General features: G+C 38.8%; 1 protein-coding gene across 1 annotated transcript in view; it reads right to left on the bottom strand.

Moving 5' to 3' along the window:
- The window catches only part of agbl4 (AGBL carboxypeptidase 4), a 281,454-nt gene that overhangs the window by 122,052 nt on the left and 142,892 nt on the right, over positions 1 to 16,510 (bottom strand). The window contains exon 5 of the mRNA XM_086161185.1: positions 3,616 to 3,832. Coding sequence (XP_086017311.1) covers positions 3,616 to 3,832 — 217 coding nt within the window. The remainder of the gene's footprint in view (positions 1 to 3,615; positions 3,833 to 16,510) is intronic.

Consider the following 16,510-nt stretch of genomic DNA (forward strand, 5'->3'; position numbering starts at 1 on the left):
CTGAGACCACTTGTCTTACTTGTTATGCAAATCTCACCGTAATACAAACCTAGAAATGATTTGTGTCTTTTAAGTTAGATGCGGGCCCAGTGTCACCCAACCTTAAGACTGGTCAGTGGCCTGTCTCTCCTTTCACCCCGAGGTGTCTCATTTACACTTTCTTTCCATCTGGTCTACAGGCAGTGGCTGTGCTGTGTCAGAGGTGACTAATAGTGTCATAGCCCTGCCATCCCCACTGGGCCGGCAGAGGAAAAACTCAAACTGCTGCCTACGCAACTCCCAGGCAGCCACTGCCGACTGGAGAGATAAAAGAAAAACTGCTTTGTCAACTGGCAAGGTGGGCAAATAAGACACTTTCAATTCCAGATGGCCAAGGGACATTTCGGGACCATACAGAAATAGTTTGAAAGAAGGAAACAGTAGGCATCTTCTCAGAGAGGCTTGTTAGTATTGTAGCAGGTCAAACACATGCTGTTTCTTTCTCTGTGTCTTCTGGATGTCAATGCCTCAAGGGAAGAGAGGGAGAGCTTCACTTCCATACTGTCAGAATCATGTATTAAAGGAAATGTTTGGACAGAAAGGACCAGAGGAACAGGCACAGGGCCATGAACCCAGCAGAGAAAGAAAAGAAAGACTTCTAAATCTTTTACTCTCAAAACTTCTATTTGTCATTTATGTTTGGAATCGCCACAATCAAGTGAAAGGAACGATGTGAAGTAATGTTTCAAACCACAGCTACTTGGTAGAAGCCGCTGTCCATGCAAATAAACATGATACATGCACATACTCAAGTATTGCTGATTATAATTAAACATGAATACAAAGCAGGATTCAGATAGTGAAAATATTGGTAGATGGAGGCTGGAATTGGAGCTACTTGGCAGGACGTCTAGAGGAAGACCAAAGAGATGATTTATGGATTTAGTGAGAGAGGATATGAAGGTCGTTGGTGTGAGAGAGGAGGATACAGAGAATAGGGTTAGATGGAGAAGGTTGATTCACTGTGGCGACCCCTGAAGGGAATAGCCAAAAGGAGGAGATAAAGCAGGCTACAGATTTTGCATATACATTGAGAGCAATGGCTCAACATTCTTATGCCTTTTTAAGGTTTTCAAACTAACTTAAATGCAAGAGACAAATTGGAGATTGAAAAACTATCAAAATGACATTCGGGAATGTGCATGAAGGTTGTCAAGGCACTGCATTAATTTCACCGGAATTTTTTAGCAGAAAGTTATCAGGAACTTACTTTTGTGCCTATTATAGTGTTTTTGGTGGTATTATAAGCTTTAATGGGATATAATGCTATGACTATATACTATTGTTAGGTCATCCCATTTAATCTGCATTCGGTCATGAGTCTTGTTTCTCTCTTCATAAAAAGAATGTCTCTGTCAACATTGACCATACCTTTAAAGAATTATTTCTATATAGGTAAAGAAATATGGCAGAGCTGTTTCTACCGGATCACACACACACACACACAAGACTATACCTAATGAAGTGGCCGTTGAGTGTATAAATCAGTAAACACACTCTCGGTGATAAAAAGAGCCGGAGGTAAAAAGTTGAAAACAGTCCAGCTTTTTGGCGGTATCTGTGCTTTCCAGTGCAAGCTGAATAACAGAGATTTTGTTCTGAGGAATACATTACAGAAAACAAATTATTCAGCAAGATAGAAGAATGCCGGCGCAAATGGCCCTGGCCCTTATTTGCATCCTTATGAGATAACTGTACCCATTAGAAGGTTAAAGCTATTGTGGTGTCCCTGCAAAGACTCTGCCTTGGAAATGGCAGCAATCCATCTTTAAACTTTGATGCAGCCAGAAAGCTCTCCTCATCCCTTCTCATCCCTTACCCTCTGACCTGTGTGTGTGTGTGTGTGTGTGTGTGTGTGTGTGTGAGCATGAGGAGTTTCATACGTGCATGAGATAGAGAAGGGAGAGGGTGACAGCAAGAGACAGAGCAGACAAAAAGAGATATGAGGGGGCTGGGCTAGGCTGTCTGCCACCCTGGTTCAGAGAACATAAAGAGAAAAATACGGCCATAAAATCTCTCTATGACTATGAATACTAATACTGACTCTGTGAGCCTAACCAACCGAGGCTGTCCTTTCTCTGTTCCCCTCAGTCTCACTCAGAGGGAGGATGCAGATTGAACATAAAGCGGTAAAACAGCGTGCACCAGCAGACCTGTATGGCTGACTATTAACACTCTAGTACATGGCACAGTAGAGGGGTGGAGGAGGAAATATGATTTTCAAACAGTTGGTCAAAGTGGTATCTAACTGTGCTGCAATGTTTTCTAGCTTTGCAGCAAGTCATTTGATGTAAACAGTTGTACAAACAGGTCCAAACAAGTATCAGAGGCAGAGGAATACACTAAATGTACTGAGAGAAATCTTACTATGGACAAAACAAAGTGTGAGAAAATGAGTCTACTATATCGTATCTTCAAATGATTTAAAATATTTGTTTTTCTATTTCTGGCGAATAGGGTTATCAGGTTTACACCATTTTGCTGGGTCTTGAGCAATGCCAACCTGCCTAGGGAGGCAATAAATTAACAAATTTAAAACAGTTGTTTTTTTTCTCTATAAAAAGTTTGCCAAAAGAAATATTCCAATGGACCTGCTGGGAACTGGCCAAAAAAATTGGATGCAGCAGAGGGCCAGGGACATTTAGTCTTTATTTGACAGAGATAAACAATGATAAAATGACTGAGAGGTGTTGAGACGCTGACCCACACAAACCACTTCTTTCAATAAGACTTGTTATTATTAAATATGTTTGGTTTTATAGAGTCTTCTGACAAGGCAACCGTCCGTATGTACTAGCTCAAGAAGTGGTCTGTCCAAGATAGTCAAAACTCTCTGCAGGATGTGTTTCTCTATATTCAGTTTCCTAATTCATCTTGTAGCTTGCTAGTAATTGTACAAAAGTTGTAGAAAAATAATAGCTTGAACTAGACGTCTGTGAATCTCACGGATATTTTCACACACACACACACAAAAAAAATCAGATATTTATTTTTATTTTCTAACATTTAAATAATCAGTAATGGATATAGGTCAACTTCTAGTGCAGCAGTTACTGAAATATCTCATGGAGTCGACCCAATTTGATGATCAGTTTATAGTGCCATGTTCATTCGTATTACTGCAATCTTCACAACAATTGAAGGTGAGGGCTCTCCGGCCAATCATTTAAAATATAAATTACGCTGAACGACAGGGCTTTTAAATGACCATTACAATTTCAGCAGTGTTTTTAATCACCCACAAAACTCTCATTTGTATTTTATAGTAGGGTAAAAATACACCTGAACTTTTATGCTGCCCCCATTCCAGTCAGTTTTTCAAATAGAAGGAGAACAGAGGACAACTATGTAATCTCTCAACCGTTTCCAATGAGCTTTCCTTTGACATTATTTGAGCAGACACGACAGAGTATGATAAACTCACTTCTACTGTAGTAGGGAAAGCTCTGCTGATTACACACACAATCACAAACACGCAACCTGCAGTTAACTGTGACCTCCGATTGACTTCGTTTGCCAAGCTTCTATCCCGCTGTTCTCCACCAAACCATGCAAATCTAAAAACTCCTAACTTACCACACTGAGCCCAAGTTGTTCCCTCTGCAGGTAGGGCAGGTTCCTGCGCTCAAGGCTGGCTAGGTAGTGCTGCAGTCTGGAGTATGTGTAGGGGTAGCAGTAGGCAAACTGGTATACGTCGTCCTCTCGATCAAAGCAGAAGGCAAAGGACATGACATAGTTGCGTCGGTGGTCAGGGCAACGGTAGTAGTACACATTTTTTGCTGGAAGCCTTTGCCTGCAACAACGAAAGACATTGATGGATATTAATGCATGCAATATATGAAAATAAAAGAAAAGTTAATTATAACACAAATATGGTTCATGGTTTAAAATTCGAAGTTTAAAGAGAGTATGATGCATGGAAGAAAGGCGATATATGCAATTTTAGTCTGTCCGTCAGGCTTGCATCTGAGGGGGCAGGTAGTGCTGTGAAAAGGGTAGAGGCTTTAATTACTTTGCTGTAAAGTCAACTAAATAAGTCAGACTTTCATTAGAGATAGAAATTTTCATTAAAAATTCTTCAATTGTGTTTACATTTACAACTAACCATGGTAGGGACGCCTCTGATATGTCTCTTGGTAAAAAACAGCAAATAGGATTAATTAAAATTATCCACAGTAAATGCCAATTAAATCAACCCATTTTACAGAGTAAAGATGAATTAAAGATCAATAATGAGAAAATAAATTTAGTGGGCCGATGAGTAGAGATTTTCTCAAATGGCAAATATTAATCTGGCTGAAGTTCATTATTTGGGTGTTTAATTAATAGTTATCAATTTGTTTTTATACCTGAGAACTTAACCTCTGGGCCTCACTTAAAGTTGACCAGATTCATTCTTCACTTCTTCTCCAACTTATATTGCACTCAACTCCAAACATAGAAAAACTGTTGGTTAGAAGGCATGTGATTGTTCTGACTTATCACATTACATTTCTGTATTCTTTTAGATTTTTTTTCTTAATTTTGATGTCTATGAGCCTGTTTTGCCTAAGGGTGTTGTCCGTGACTTTTTCCGTAGAACTGCAAGGTTTATTTTGTGAAAAACATTTTACATATTTTAAAAAATTAAACATATTGTCTTTTCACAGTTTCCGTCTATGAATGCTATTTATAAGAAAACTGAGGAGTGTAGTACACAGTAGCGTAGTAGTTAAGACCACAGTATCAAGATCAAGACTTGCTTGACTGGACTAAGACCAGAGGGGGCTAAGAGACCTCTCCCTCTTATACACACATCTATCTCTCCTGCTTTTCTTCTCTCAAGAATATATAATATTATATGAAGTTAGATGTTGTCCCATCCTTCTCACTGAGATCTGCCTTTGAGAACTTTTTTTCTCTCCTTTCTTGTTCCGCACATATATTCTTGGTGGTTGATAAAGCTAAACTTAACAATTAAAGAATAGATGGATATCTCTGCTGCTCCTCCACAGCCCCTCTGCATCTTTTCATCTCACTCTGAGTCCAAGCGTAAAAAAAAAAGGGAAAAACAAGGGTCCTCAATGTTTTTCGATGCTAATCTGCCATGTTCTTTAGCGGTCTCGAGTTTGCGATGTCTGAGACAAAGACAAGACCAAGTCAATATGTGTTGGATTCCAAGATAATGCTAAGACCAAAGTGGTCTCAAGACCAAGAGCAATTTCGAGTGCTACAACATTAGGTGGTATAATAGTAGCAATCGACTAATCTTTGTATATGTGTCAGCAGGATGCTAAGCACTGTGTGTGTGTGTGTGTTGTCTTTGCATGGTCCTCTTTAAGTGTGTTAACATTGATTGGTTGGGGTTTTTTTTTTCTTAATTGTGGGACCCAGGTTTTGTGCCATATTCTAATCCCTGAGATGATTAAAGGTGGCTGTATTTGCACCATAGAGAGGATCAATGGGGTTTGGCGGAAATGCTGGAGCCCAAAGAGCTTCTCTGTTTAAGTGACATGTTTTTCTGTTCAGACTCTTCATTTGCCTGTCTTTGTCTTGCAATCTTTCCCTTTTACCCCTCACACTCAGGACATGTCTGCATGCATATGACTGTAATTGACCACTTTGCTCATGTCCCCTTCCTCCACCTCTTCTTTTTCCTGTCTTCTACCAACTATTTCTTCTATTGCACTGTCACTCACAAACTCTGTCTTGACAGTTTATTTGAAAAAGACCACGGACGAGGAAAAGTGATGCCATAGGAGCTCTGAGAGAAGAGGATAAAAGGAGAAAGAAGATGAAGATTATGAGTGATGGGTGGGTTTGTGGTGTTTGGATCAGTGGAAAGGTGGAATAAGGAGATAAGGTGAAGCAGAGAGATGGCAGATCTGAGCCTGATACAGTGATATATGGAAACGGATGGTGGCTAACAGTGCAGCGGCTGTGTGTTGGCAGGACTGGCTAGTGAGCAAGAGGCTCTGTTAAGAGATCAGATAAAGATGCTATCGGGGTTATGATAGGAACAGGGCCCGATCAACAAAAAGGACAGACTGCTTTGAACTTACTGTGACAGAGTGAACTTCCGTGTTTGACTCACCTCAGGGGAATGGAGGACAGAATGGAGACTTGTGAGAGTTTTATGTATTTGTCTACAGCCTAAAATAAACAGGTTACACCTCGGGTAATGCTGTGCATGTAAAAATACAAAAGAGCAAAGTAACTAAGTCTTTATTTCAGACAAAGGAGGAGATGGGAGAGAAAGCAACAATGATTTTTCCTTCAGAGGAGGGGGAAAATGAATGTATCTGCATGTGGCTATCTCAGCAGAATACTAATGCAGCCAGTGGCTACCGATACCACACCCTGCCTGCCACCAGCACCAGCCTGTCAACCTTGCAGTGCAAGATTGTGAAACATTGACGAAATATCGAGAAAAACGTCTAATCAATAAGTAAAGGTAACCAAATATTTGTATCGTATTCCACAATGAAGTTACGGTAATACTGATGTAAGTCCTTTGTTTTGGCATTGGGTTTGCATTAGAGCATATTCTTTGAAAAAATAAAAAGACTGGCAAGCATACATGACACACACACACACACACACACACACACGCACACACGCATACATACATACACACACATACACACACACACGATTGCCAGCCCTCCAAGGTGCAGGTTAATTAAAAAAGGTTTGACACCTCTCCTTTTTACATATTTCTCTGTTTGGCTCTGCCCATCCATGCAATCCCACTTCGCTCAGCCTCTCCTTCTCTTTTTCTCAACTCGGTAGTGTGTGACCTTGCCCGAGACGGGAAAAGTCCTGGCTATTGATTTTAATTACTGCAGCTTGTCCCATCATGGCATTACAGTTATAGGCCACAAAAAAAGGCTGTGTGACTTCATATGAAAAGAAGGTGCCTTGAAGGCCTGACTCGCTAAAGGAGGAACTGCACCTGCTTTAAATAACACAGTCACATACAGAAAGAAAAAAAAAAAAAAACAACACAAACTTCTCAGCGCAGGCACACAAATGAACAAACACAGTCCCTTCAGTTTTTATCTCGGCAGTGGCTGCTCCTTCTCTGCAGCTGGCAATTTGTTTTATCTAAATGGTACCTCCCTGTACTCCTTCCCTGCCCATCTCTTGACGTGGTACAGTGCCATCATTCCCAAACAGAATTATCACAATGTGAGATGAGCAAAAAAATGTAGAAGCCTCCCCGAGACGATAACACACATGGTTTTTACAATTCAGTGATTACAGAGACGGAGGAATACACACACAAATAACAATATTGAGTTAACACACACAGCAGGCCAATGCTGAATTTGAGTTACATCAAGGTCCTTCAACAGCGAGCTGTGGGACAAGTTGACTTCCCCAGCATCTCATGACAGCCTTAAAGAGCATGGAGTAAAGCATAAAGCTGACAAATTGAGAGAGATAGAGATATGAGGGCGCAAAGACAAACAGAAAGAAAAAGATTAAAAAACGAGAGGGATGCATACGTGTAGCAAGGGTGCCTTTGGCGAGGTATTATTTTTTCTTGACTGTGCTTTTTCTAGTTCTGAAGCATTGGTAACTACAAACTCCCCCTCTGATTTTGATGGTGTTGGCATATCTCTTAAATGTCAAGATGAAACCTTATAAAGTGGTAGCTTTCACATAGGCATCATCTTGTTTATATTTTCAAATCAATCGAGCATAGGGGACAAGCTAGTCACCGTGCATCTGAGCAATCTCACAGAGAAAAGCGTGAATATACTGGACAAATCTCATAAGGCAGAGACACACACGTACAAATGGGAGCACACACCCAGATACACAAATACACATGCGCACACACTAAACCTTTCATATTTTCTGCTTCACTGTTGTCTCTTTCAGCTTGTCAAATGTTCATCCAATCAACTGATAGGAAGGTTAAATATCTTCTAATAATCCAGTACAGCTGTCCAGCTGCACAGGTTCCCCCACCCGCTCATTTGAAGCAAATATTTCATTTGGCAAACATTTCGCAGTGAACGACATGTTTCTTTATTCCCCCTATAATTCTATGCCATTAATTGAAGAGAGAATATTTCCTGGCAACCAGATGATGGTGCCAGATGTTAGATTGTCTTTTTGCTTTTAAAACACAGCCCATGGTCTTGCTTTGCATATTAAGCCAAGTAGAAAACATCCTTCAAATCATATGAGGAGTGCTTAATGTGTGTATGTATATTCATGTTGAGTGTGTGTAAGCACACATATATATTCTTAAGGCATCAAGTTTGTTTTTTTTTTTTTTCTCAAATGCAAATCAAGTTGCAACAAAGCTTTCAGGAGACACTGTTACTAGGCAACCTGTGCTTTCTTTAAAATTTGGTTGGCCTGCTGTATATGTTATGCGGTGATATACAGGGTAACAGTAGTTTTTCTTGATGCTGTCCCATCATTCATTCTCTTTTGCCTTCACGCACACAACTCGCTCACCACATGCAAACTTAATTAATTTTGACAATTTAAAGAGTTGTGGTCAATTTGTGACAAAATGGGAAAATTGCTTTTATGCTATTTTAGGAACACAAAAATGACAACTGCATGTGAATTTTTCACCCCACAAGAAAAAAAGGGCTTTGATTGTGCATCACAATTTTATTATTTTATCAATAAACATTAGAAGTTTTTTTAAAAAGGGGAGTGACTCACATACATTAAAAAAAACACATTTTTACAACTGATGCTATACTAGTGTACTTGCATCTTATGCCCTTAAAATAACTTTTACACATTCATCACTTGGCACCTCTATCCAGTTTCAACCTACTCCCCCTCCCCTCAGGAAATAACCCTTGCTCAAGTTCACTCCCTAGCCTGTGTGTGTGTATCCGTGTGCCCGCGCACACGCGCATATCAATTAAGCTTATGTCACATTATGACAGGGACTGACAACGTGAAATAGCTGGGAGTGATACTACTGGAAAAGCCCTCAGGGTAGCAGCAGTTTCTACAGGAAGGAGTAGGATTTATAGAGGATAGACTTCCCTGTAATGGGAGCCCTGAGAGCTACACACCTGTGGAGACAACAGACTGTTAGCAGCCTTCTTAGGCAGGAAGTCTTTTGATGAGGTCGAAATATGACAGGATAGGATGCTTTTATCTGAAACCCGCATCACCCTGGGGATTTAATTTCATCGGACTGGCTTTTAATACTGTAAAAAAAAAAAAAAAAAAAAAAATTGAAATCAAATAATTACATTTCTGGAGACTGAATGTATTACTGTACTAATAACTGGACCTACTTTTATTGAAATGTAGCTGACTCAGTATTTGTTCACCACAAGCACTTTGCCATAGATTATGCAGAAGTTACAAAAAGTGAAGACATTTCCAGAAAATTGGGAAACCATCTTGGGTATTCATCTAAATATTTGCTTTGTTCTCTTATTGCTTTGTCAAACTGTTAGATGGTTAGATTCACTTCATCTGACTTTCTATGCATATCTTTGTCCCATTCCGCGCCAAATGTATAATTAAATCCAAAAAAATGAATTTCCTGAACTTCAAACATTTAATCTTATTTTATTTATCTATTAATTCACCTTTTTTAAAATCTAGCATTATAGGCTGGACTAAATCGTCGTAAAATTCTGTCCAATCCAGGAAACATACAGTAAGGTTCTACAACTAGTAGAAGCTTCCTGTGTGTACTTTCTTTTCAGTGACCTTAAAGAACAGAAATATACTTGACTCTTGGAATACTGAGACAAGAAAAAGAAAATAAAAACCATGCAACAGTATTCATGTTCAGAGATTTATTGGATAAATCTCTGAAATAATTATTTTTATTATGGGATTTTGTTGTCAATAAATCTCAAACGCAAAAACAAAACTGTGTTTTCAAAAAAGATAGAAAAAAAAGCCCTTCAGCCACACAATACAATTCTGTAATTTTACATTTCTGCATACTATTCTGTTAAACTTAAAATAAAAAAATTGGGGACACTTTAAAAATTCAGTTCAATGATAAGAAATGAGACGTTGCAATGTGTCAGTGCCCGAATAAACCAGTAGAGGGCCACAACTTTTAACAATAAGTGACCTGCTGGGAGATAAAAGTAAATAATTAATCCAGCGATTATTTTATCATGGATGAAATGTTGTGCTGCAAAATGATGTTTATTTCTTTGGAGTTAATATTATGTATACCATGTATATTGTATAAATGAAATTGTACTTTTGGAGCAGAAAATCAAATTGTAGTTTTGTAGACTAGTGATAAAACACTACGTATGAATATTTTAATATAGAGTACTCTTCAGTTCAAGATCAATGCAAAGAATGGAGGTATAAAGAGAAATGCTAAAATGAACGATAAATTAAGCTCCTGTAACTCGATCATGGATTACAGGAAACGCCCCACATATCCAAGAAGCGCGTCAGAGAGGTTTGAGCATACTGGGCCTGCAAGCAGCTAGCTCATCTGCATCTTGGGGGGCAGCATGGCAATTAGCAGTAAGCAGATGATCTCTGTGCCCTCGCCACTGTGGCGCCTCTGATTCCCTATGGGGCAACAGGGCAGGTGCGCACTCATCAGGAATAATAGGGGTAACAAGTAAATACACACATACAATCATAAAACACACACACATAAACACACTCACACACACACAAAATGATCTAATATAGTGATGATGTCAGCGTTAGACTCCCGTGGCGTCTGCAAGCTGGGGGAGAGTGTGCGGAGTCGGAGTAGGTTTATGCCTGTATGAGTAAGGAGAGAGAACGTCCATCTATAATTGTGTGATGCAGCATTTCCCAGAGTGCAACATTATACTCCCACTGCATTATCAGTGTGTGTGTAAGTGTGTGCGCATGTTGTACCCAAATAGACAGAGTGGCGCCAGGCACAAGTCATAAAAATAATAGTTGAAAAGGCCAGAGCCAGTCATAAGCCATATCTCTTCTCTTTCTTTCTTCTCTCTCTCTCTCTCTCTTTTGTTGCTTCTTTCCTTCTTCCTTTCATTTTCCCATTTCATATTCTGATATCCAACATCCAAGTTTTTGAAATAAAGCCACTTTTACCGTAAATATAATCCCTATATGACTCATAAATTCAAGTGGATGGGAGAAGACCCTATGATCTCACTCTATCTTATTCCCAGGCCAGAGCGGGACAAGGGATCTCAACCAAGAAAAAGCTTCTTTGCCCTGCCTGTGTGATCGCGTGCACGAGTATGCATCTCAGGAATAGGGCCACACAGGCAGATGAGGTCACTCTCTCACACAACACATTCTGAAATCATCTTTTATCAAACTCCCCAAAGAAATGAGCACACCCTGCGTTGATTGAACAACTTATCGTTTTGGACAACAACAGCTTGAGGAAGGATTTGAAATATTTCAAGCAAATGTTATTAATTTATTAATGTAAAAAATAAACTACACCTTGTGTAGCTTCCTTTTACATACATTGATATATACAGATAAGTTAAGAACTACATGACTCCCTTTTAAAAAGGAAGCTCTTTCTCAGTCAAGTAAGAATTTTATTGGTTCTTCTTGGCAGCAAACCATTTCAGCAAAATGTTTTTATCACACTATTTATGTGTATGGATCGTGAGCATACTGCAGCAAAGTGCCCCATTAAGGAATAAGTGACAAACTGACAGACATTAGTAAAGAGTAAAATGGGTGACAGAAGTTATTATCTTGAGCTTATGTGATTAAAAGTAAACATGCTGAGTAATTAATTGTGCAAATGCAGTATTTTATTTTTAGCTGCCACAAATTGAATAATAATGATCATATTTTCCCTTAGAATAAAAAAATTCTATACTAACAGAAAATCACTCCTCAGGCTAAATAAACCAATTGCCTACTTAGGATTGAGACCCAAATATAACCCACCATATGACCCTGTGTCCATCCATTATTGCTATGCAATCTGGTTTAGTAATGACATATTTATTTGGAAATGAGAGAAGATTATTGGATGTTGCACCATATTTAGAAGTATGTCTCGGATCTTAACCATTCCAATGCCTAAATGTGTCAAATGCAAAAGCCAGATGGAGCAGACGCAAAGACCCGATAAGGTACAGAACATAGCTGGACAAGAGTCAGGGGCATATTTTAATCATCTAAAGCACAGGGTTTGATGTTCACCATGCAGTGAATTTTGAATGTTTCAAGGTATGACTGAATCAACATATTCCCTCATAAGGATTCAAGATACAGTTTTACCCTCAATGCCTCACTTATGGTTGAGAGGGGCAGTCTCTTGTCCCTTGGGTTATTAATAGTTGTGTGCTGTGCAAGATATTGATAAACTAATAACATAAAACCATGTAGCAGATGGTATTGGAAACATTAATTCTGATAAACCAGCAGGAAGGCAAAGGTGTCTCCAAAGGTCTTGCAATCACACCCTGGTCATCCGACCCAGCAACGTAATATTAATATCACTCTCCAGAGAAAAGGATGAAAAACACCTTTTTTTCCTCTATTTTTTTCAACCCTTGCTTCGTTTTCTTGTCTCAAGCTCAATGCCAGACGTTGCTGAAGGTAAACAGCACATGAAACAAGATGCTAATATCAACAAGCCATATGTTCATGTGTGAATAAACAAATAAAACATAAGGTAAAACACATATGAATGAATTAATTAATAAATATATGGATGTTTTAAAACCAAACAAACTCGAATGAATAAATAAATATATGAATGTTTTAAAACCAAACAAACTCATACATATACAAATACTTACCATTTATATATTTAAGTCTAATTAAAAAAAAAAAAAATCCTCAGAAAGGCAATGTCATTTTCTGTACTAACAATTGTCACATATGTAAGTAACTTAAAGGCTCCTCAATGAGACAAATTTCTGGTTTGATATACAGGACTGTCTCAGAAAATTAGAATATTGTGATAAAGTTCTTTATCTTCTGTAATGCAATTAAAAAAACAAAAAATACTTTTTCATGATATTCTAATATTTTGAGATAGGATTTTTGGGTTTTCTTAAGATGTAAGCATAATCAGCAAAATTATAATAATAAAAGGCTTGCAATAATTCAGTTGATTTGTAATGAATTCAGAATGTATGACAATTTTGTTTTTGTAATTGCATTATAGAAGATAAAGAACTTTATCACAATATTCTAATTATCTGAGACAGTTCTGTAATGTTGATATCACTGGGTCACATAACAATCATATGATTAACATAATGTTAGAGAAGAGTGCACATACCAATTTGTAGTTGTAAGCATGACTGTTTTTTTAAAGGCTAGAGGAAAATTTACATTATGCATATATACAATTTATTCACATTTTCTTCTTTACATAGGTCAACGGGCAACTCCTAGTTTCTCTCATTATGAGCTGAACTGTCGAGTCTTAATCTCACGCACAAATCTTTTCAAGGTCAGATGTTCTGGAAGATACACCATTCACGGATACACAAGACAATCTTCTGTGTTTGTTAAAATGTGGATTGGCAGCAGAGCAAAGGTTAGTGCATAACTATGAAACTAGATTTATAGTTAAGAATCCCATAAGATCTCCACGTATAGATGTATTATTTATGTGTTCCTATGTGTATGTGTGTATGTGTATGTGTGGGGGGGTTACAATCCCAGGATTGCTCTGGGAACTGGTTGTAATACATTTTGAAGTCCCTTTTTAAATTTGCTGCACACTGCATTATAATAAAACTTCTCAGATATTTTTGCTAATCTCCTCTTTTCGGCTTTTCCCTTCAGGGATCACCACAGTGAATCAACCTTTTCCATCTAACCCTATTCTCTGTATCCTCCTCTCTCACACCAACTACTTTCATATCCTCTCTCACTACGTCCATAAATCTTCTCTTTGGTCTTCCTCTAGACCTGCCTGGCACCTCCAATTCCAGCATCCGTCTACCAATATATTCACTATCCCTCCTCTGTACAGGACCGAACCATCTCAACCTGGCTTTTCTAACCTTCTATCCAAAACATCTAACATGTGGTGTTCCTCTGACAGACTCATTCTTGATCCTGTCCAGGCTCGTCACTCCACAAAGAGAACCTCAGCATCTTCCTCTCTGCGACCGACTACTGTCTTTTTATCATTGTTACTGTTTGGAGGCCATACAGTATCGCTGGTCTCACCACTGTCTTGTACACCTTTCCTTCCATTCTAGCTGATAGTCTTCTATCGCATAGTACCCCTGACACTTTTCTCCAACCATTCCAACCTGCTTGAACCCATCTCTTCACCCCAATTCCACACTCTCCACTGCTCTAGACTGTTGGCCCAGAGTGCCTGAAATCCTCAAACTTCTCGATCTCCACTCCCTGTAGCCTCATCATTGCACCCGGGTTCCTTTCAATCACACACATCTACTCCGTCTTGCTGCCACTAACCTTCATTCCTCTCCTTTCCAGAGCATACCAGAGCATACCTTGCTTGCATACCTTTTCCTCACCCTGTTCTCTGCTCTCACTACAGATCACAATGTTGTCTGCAAACATCATGGTCCATGGAGATTCCTGTCTAACCTCATCTGTTAGCCTGTCCATCACCACTGCAAACAATAAAGGGTTTATAGCTGATCTCTGATGAAGTCCCATTTCCACCTTGAACTTCCCTGTTACCCCAACAGCACACCTCACCACTGTCTCACAGATAGCATACATGTCTTGCACAGGTCTAACATACTTTTCTGCTACACCAGACTTCCTCATACAATACCAGAGTTCCTCTGTTGGCATCCTCTCACATGTTTTTTTAGGACTACAGAAACACCATGCAACTCCCTCTGGCCTTCTCTGTACTTCTCTATTAGCATTCTCAAAGCAAATACTGCATCTGTAGTACTCTGTCTAGGCATGAAGCCATACTGCTGTTCACAAATGCTGACTTCTGCTCTCAGACTAGTTTCCACTACTCTTTCCAATAACTTCATTGTGTGGCTCATCAACTTTATCCTTCAAAAGTTGTCGCAATTCTGCAAATCCTCCTTATTCTTAAAATGGGCACCATTACACTTCTTCTACATTCCTCAGGCATCTGCTTATGTAGCTATAAAAATCCAGATGTCAAAGTACATGTGTATGGCAGCCGACATCTCACCAGACATCTGCGTTTGAGCTGCGGATGTCAAATCCAAAGTGATCTGACTCGATAGGATGGATGGATGATGGCCAAGACTCAAGAAAACCACTAGGGTTGCAAATAATATTTTTAAATACCAGTTAATTTTGGTGGAATAAGTGATTTAGTGCATTGGAATTGCAATTTAGAAATTCCTTATTAGTTCACTTTTTTTGTCCTTCGGGTTAGGGTTACACATAGCAAAGCGACATACAAACACATTGTCTCCAACAAGCGACTGAAGAGGTAGCATATGGTAAACCATGAATAAATGATTAATATTTCAAATAAGTTCCACAGTGAAAACAAATGCTTGAAATAAAAGCAAATAATTTAAATCATAATATTCATTTTTATCAGCAACCTTTTGAATAGACAAGATTAAAAGCGATGAAAAAAAGAAAAAAAAAATGTTCACAGTGATTTTTTTGGGCTTCCAATATAACAGGGAAGGACATGTAATTTATATTTTGGCATATTTGTCTGTACCTTGAACTGTTTATAGATAGAACTTTCCAAATTCGAAATAGCTGTGTCTACAAAAGGGTATAGTTGTCACCTTGACAACACAAACAGATAAAACATGGTTTACTCTTCAGTGCAGCCTGACATTAAAAAGGGAAGGTGTTACAGCTTGAGTGGTATGATTTCTCCATCCTTTTAAAGCGGGGGAAGACAAAAACAGACCTGGAGGGGGAGGGGCCCAGGAACATAACATTATCCTTTAATTTTGAATATGTTCAATAATCTGTATTAACAGTGATGTAGCAATTCCTTTAATAATTATATAGATCTCATCTGCAGAGTTTGGGATGAATTTAGACATCTCATAACATAACGGAAATCTGTCTGCTCCAGGTGCCTTAAGGCTAACATACATGGAAAGGGGTACAAGCAGTTAAGAGAATATAGAAATGGCTATCCATCCATCCATTCATCCATCCATCCATCCATCCATCCATCCATCCATCCATCCATCCATCCATCCATCCATCCATCCATCCATCCATCCATCCATCCACCCATCTCCTGAAGCTTATCCTGCACTCAGGGTCGCTGGGGATGCTGGAGCCTAAGAAATGTTTATGTTTCTTTTAGAAAAAAGGACATAGGAATGAAACAAACAAAGAGGGATGAAGGGGAGAGAATGATGAGAATGTAATGCAGGTATTGATCTATTGAAGTAACTTCTATGAGTTTTAATAAGTTGTATTGCATGACTGTTAGTATCTAGTTATGTCTTTCCTAACTAAGTTAAATGCATAATAGGAAAACCTAGCTTTTAGGTATAAGTAGCTTATGTGCAATGAAAAAAGGATGAATCTAATAATACTTAAGTAGATGCAATCAGGTGTTTCCTTC

Source organism: Fistularia commersonii, chromosome 16, assembly GCF_037954325.1.
Source record: "Fistularia commersonii isolate RoL2024-O1a breed Wild chromosome 16, RoL_Fcom_v1.0, whole genome shotgun sequence".
Taxonomy (NCBI): Eukaryota; Metazoa; Chordata; class Actinopteri; order Syngnathiformes; family Fistulariidae; genus Fistularia; species Fistularia commersonii.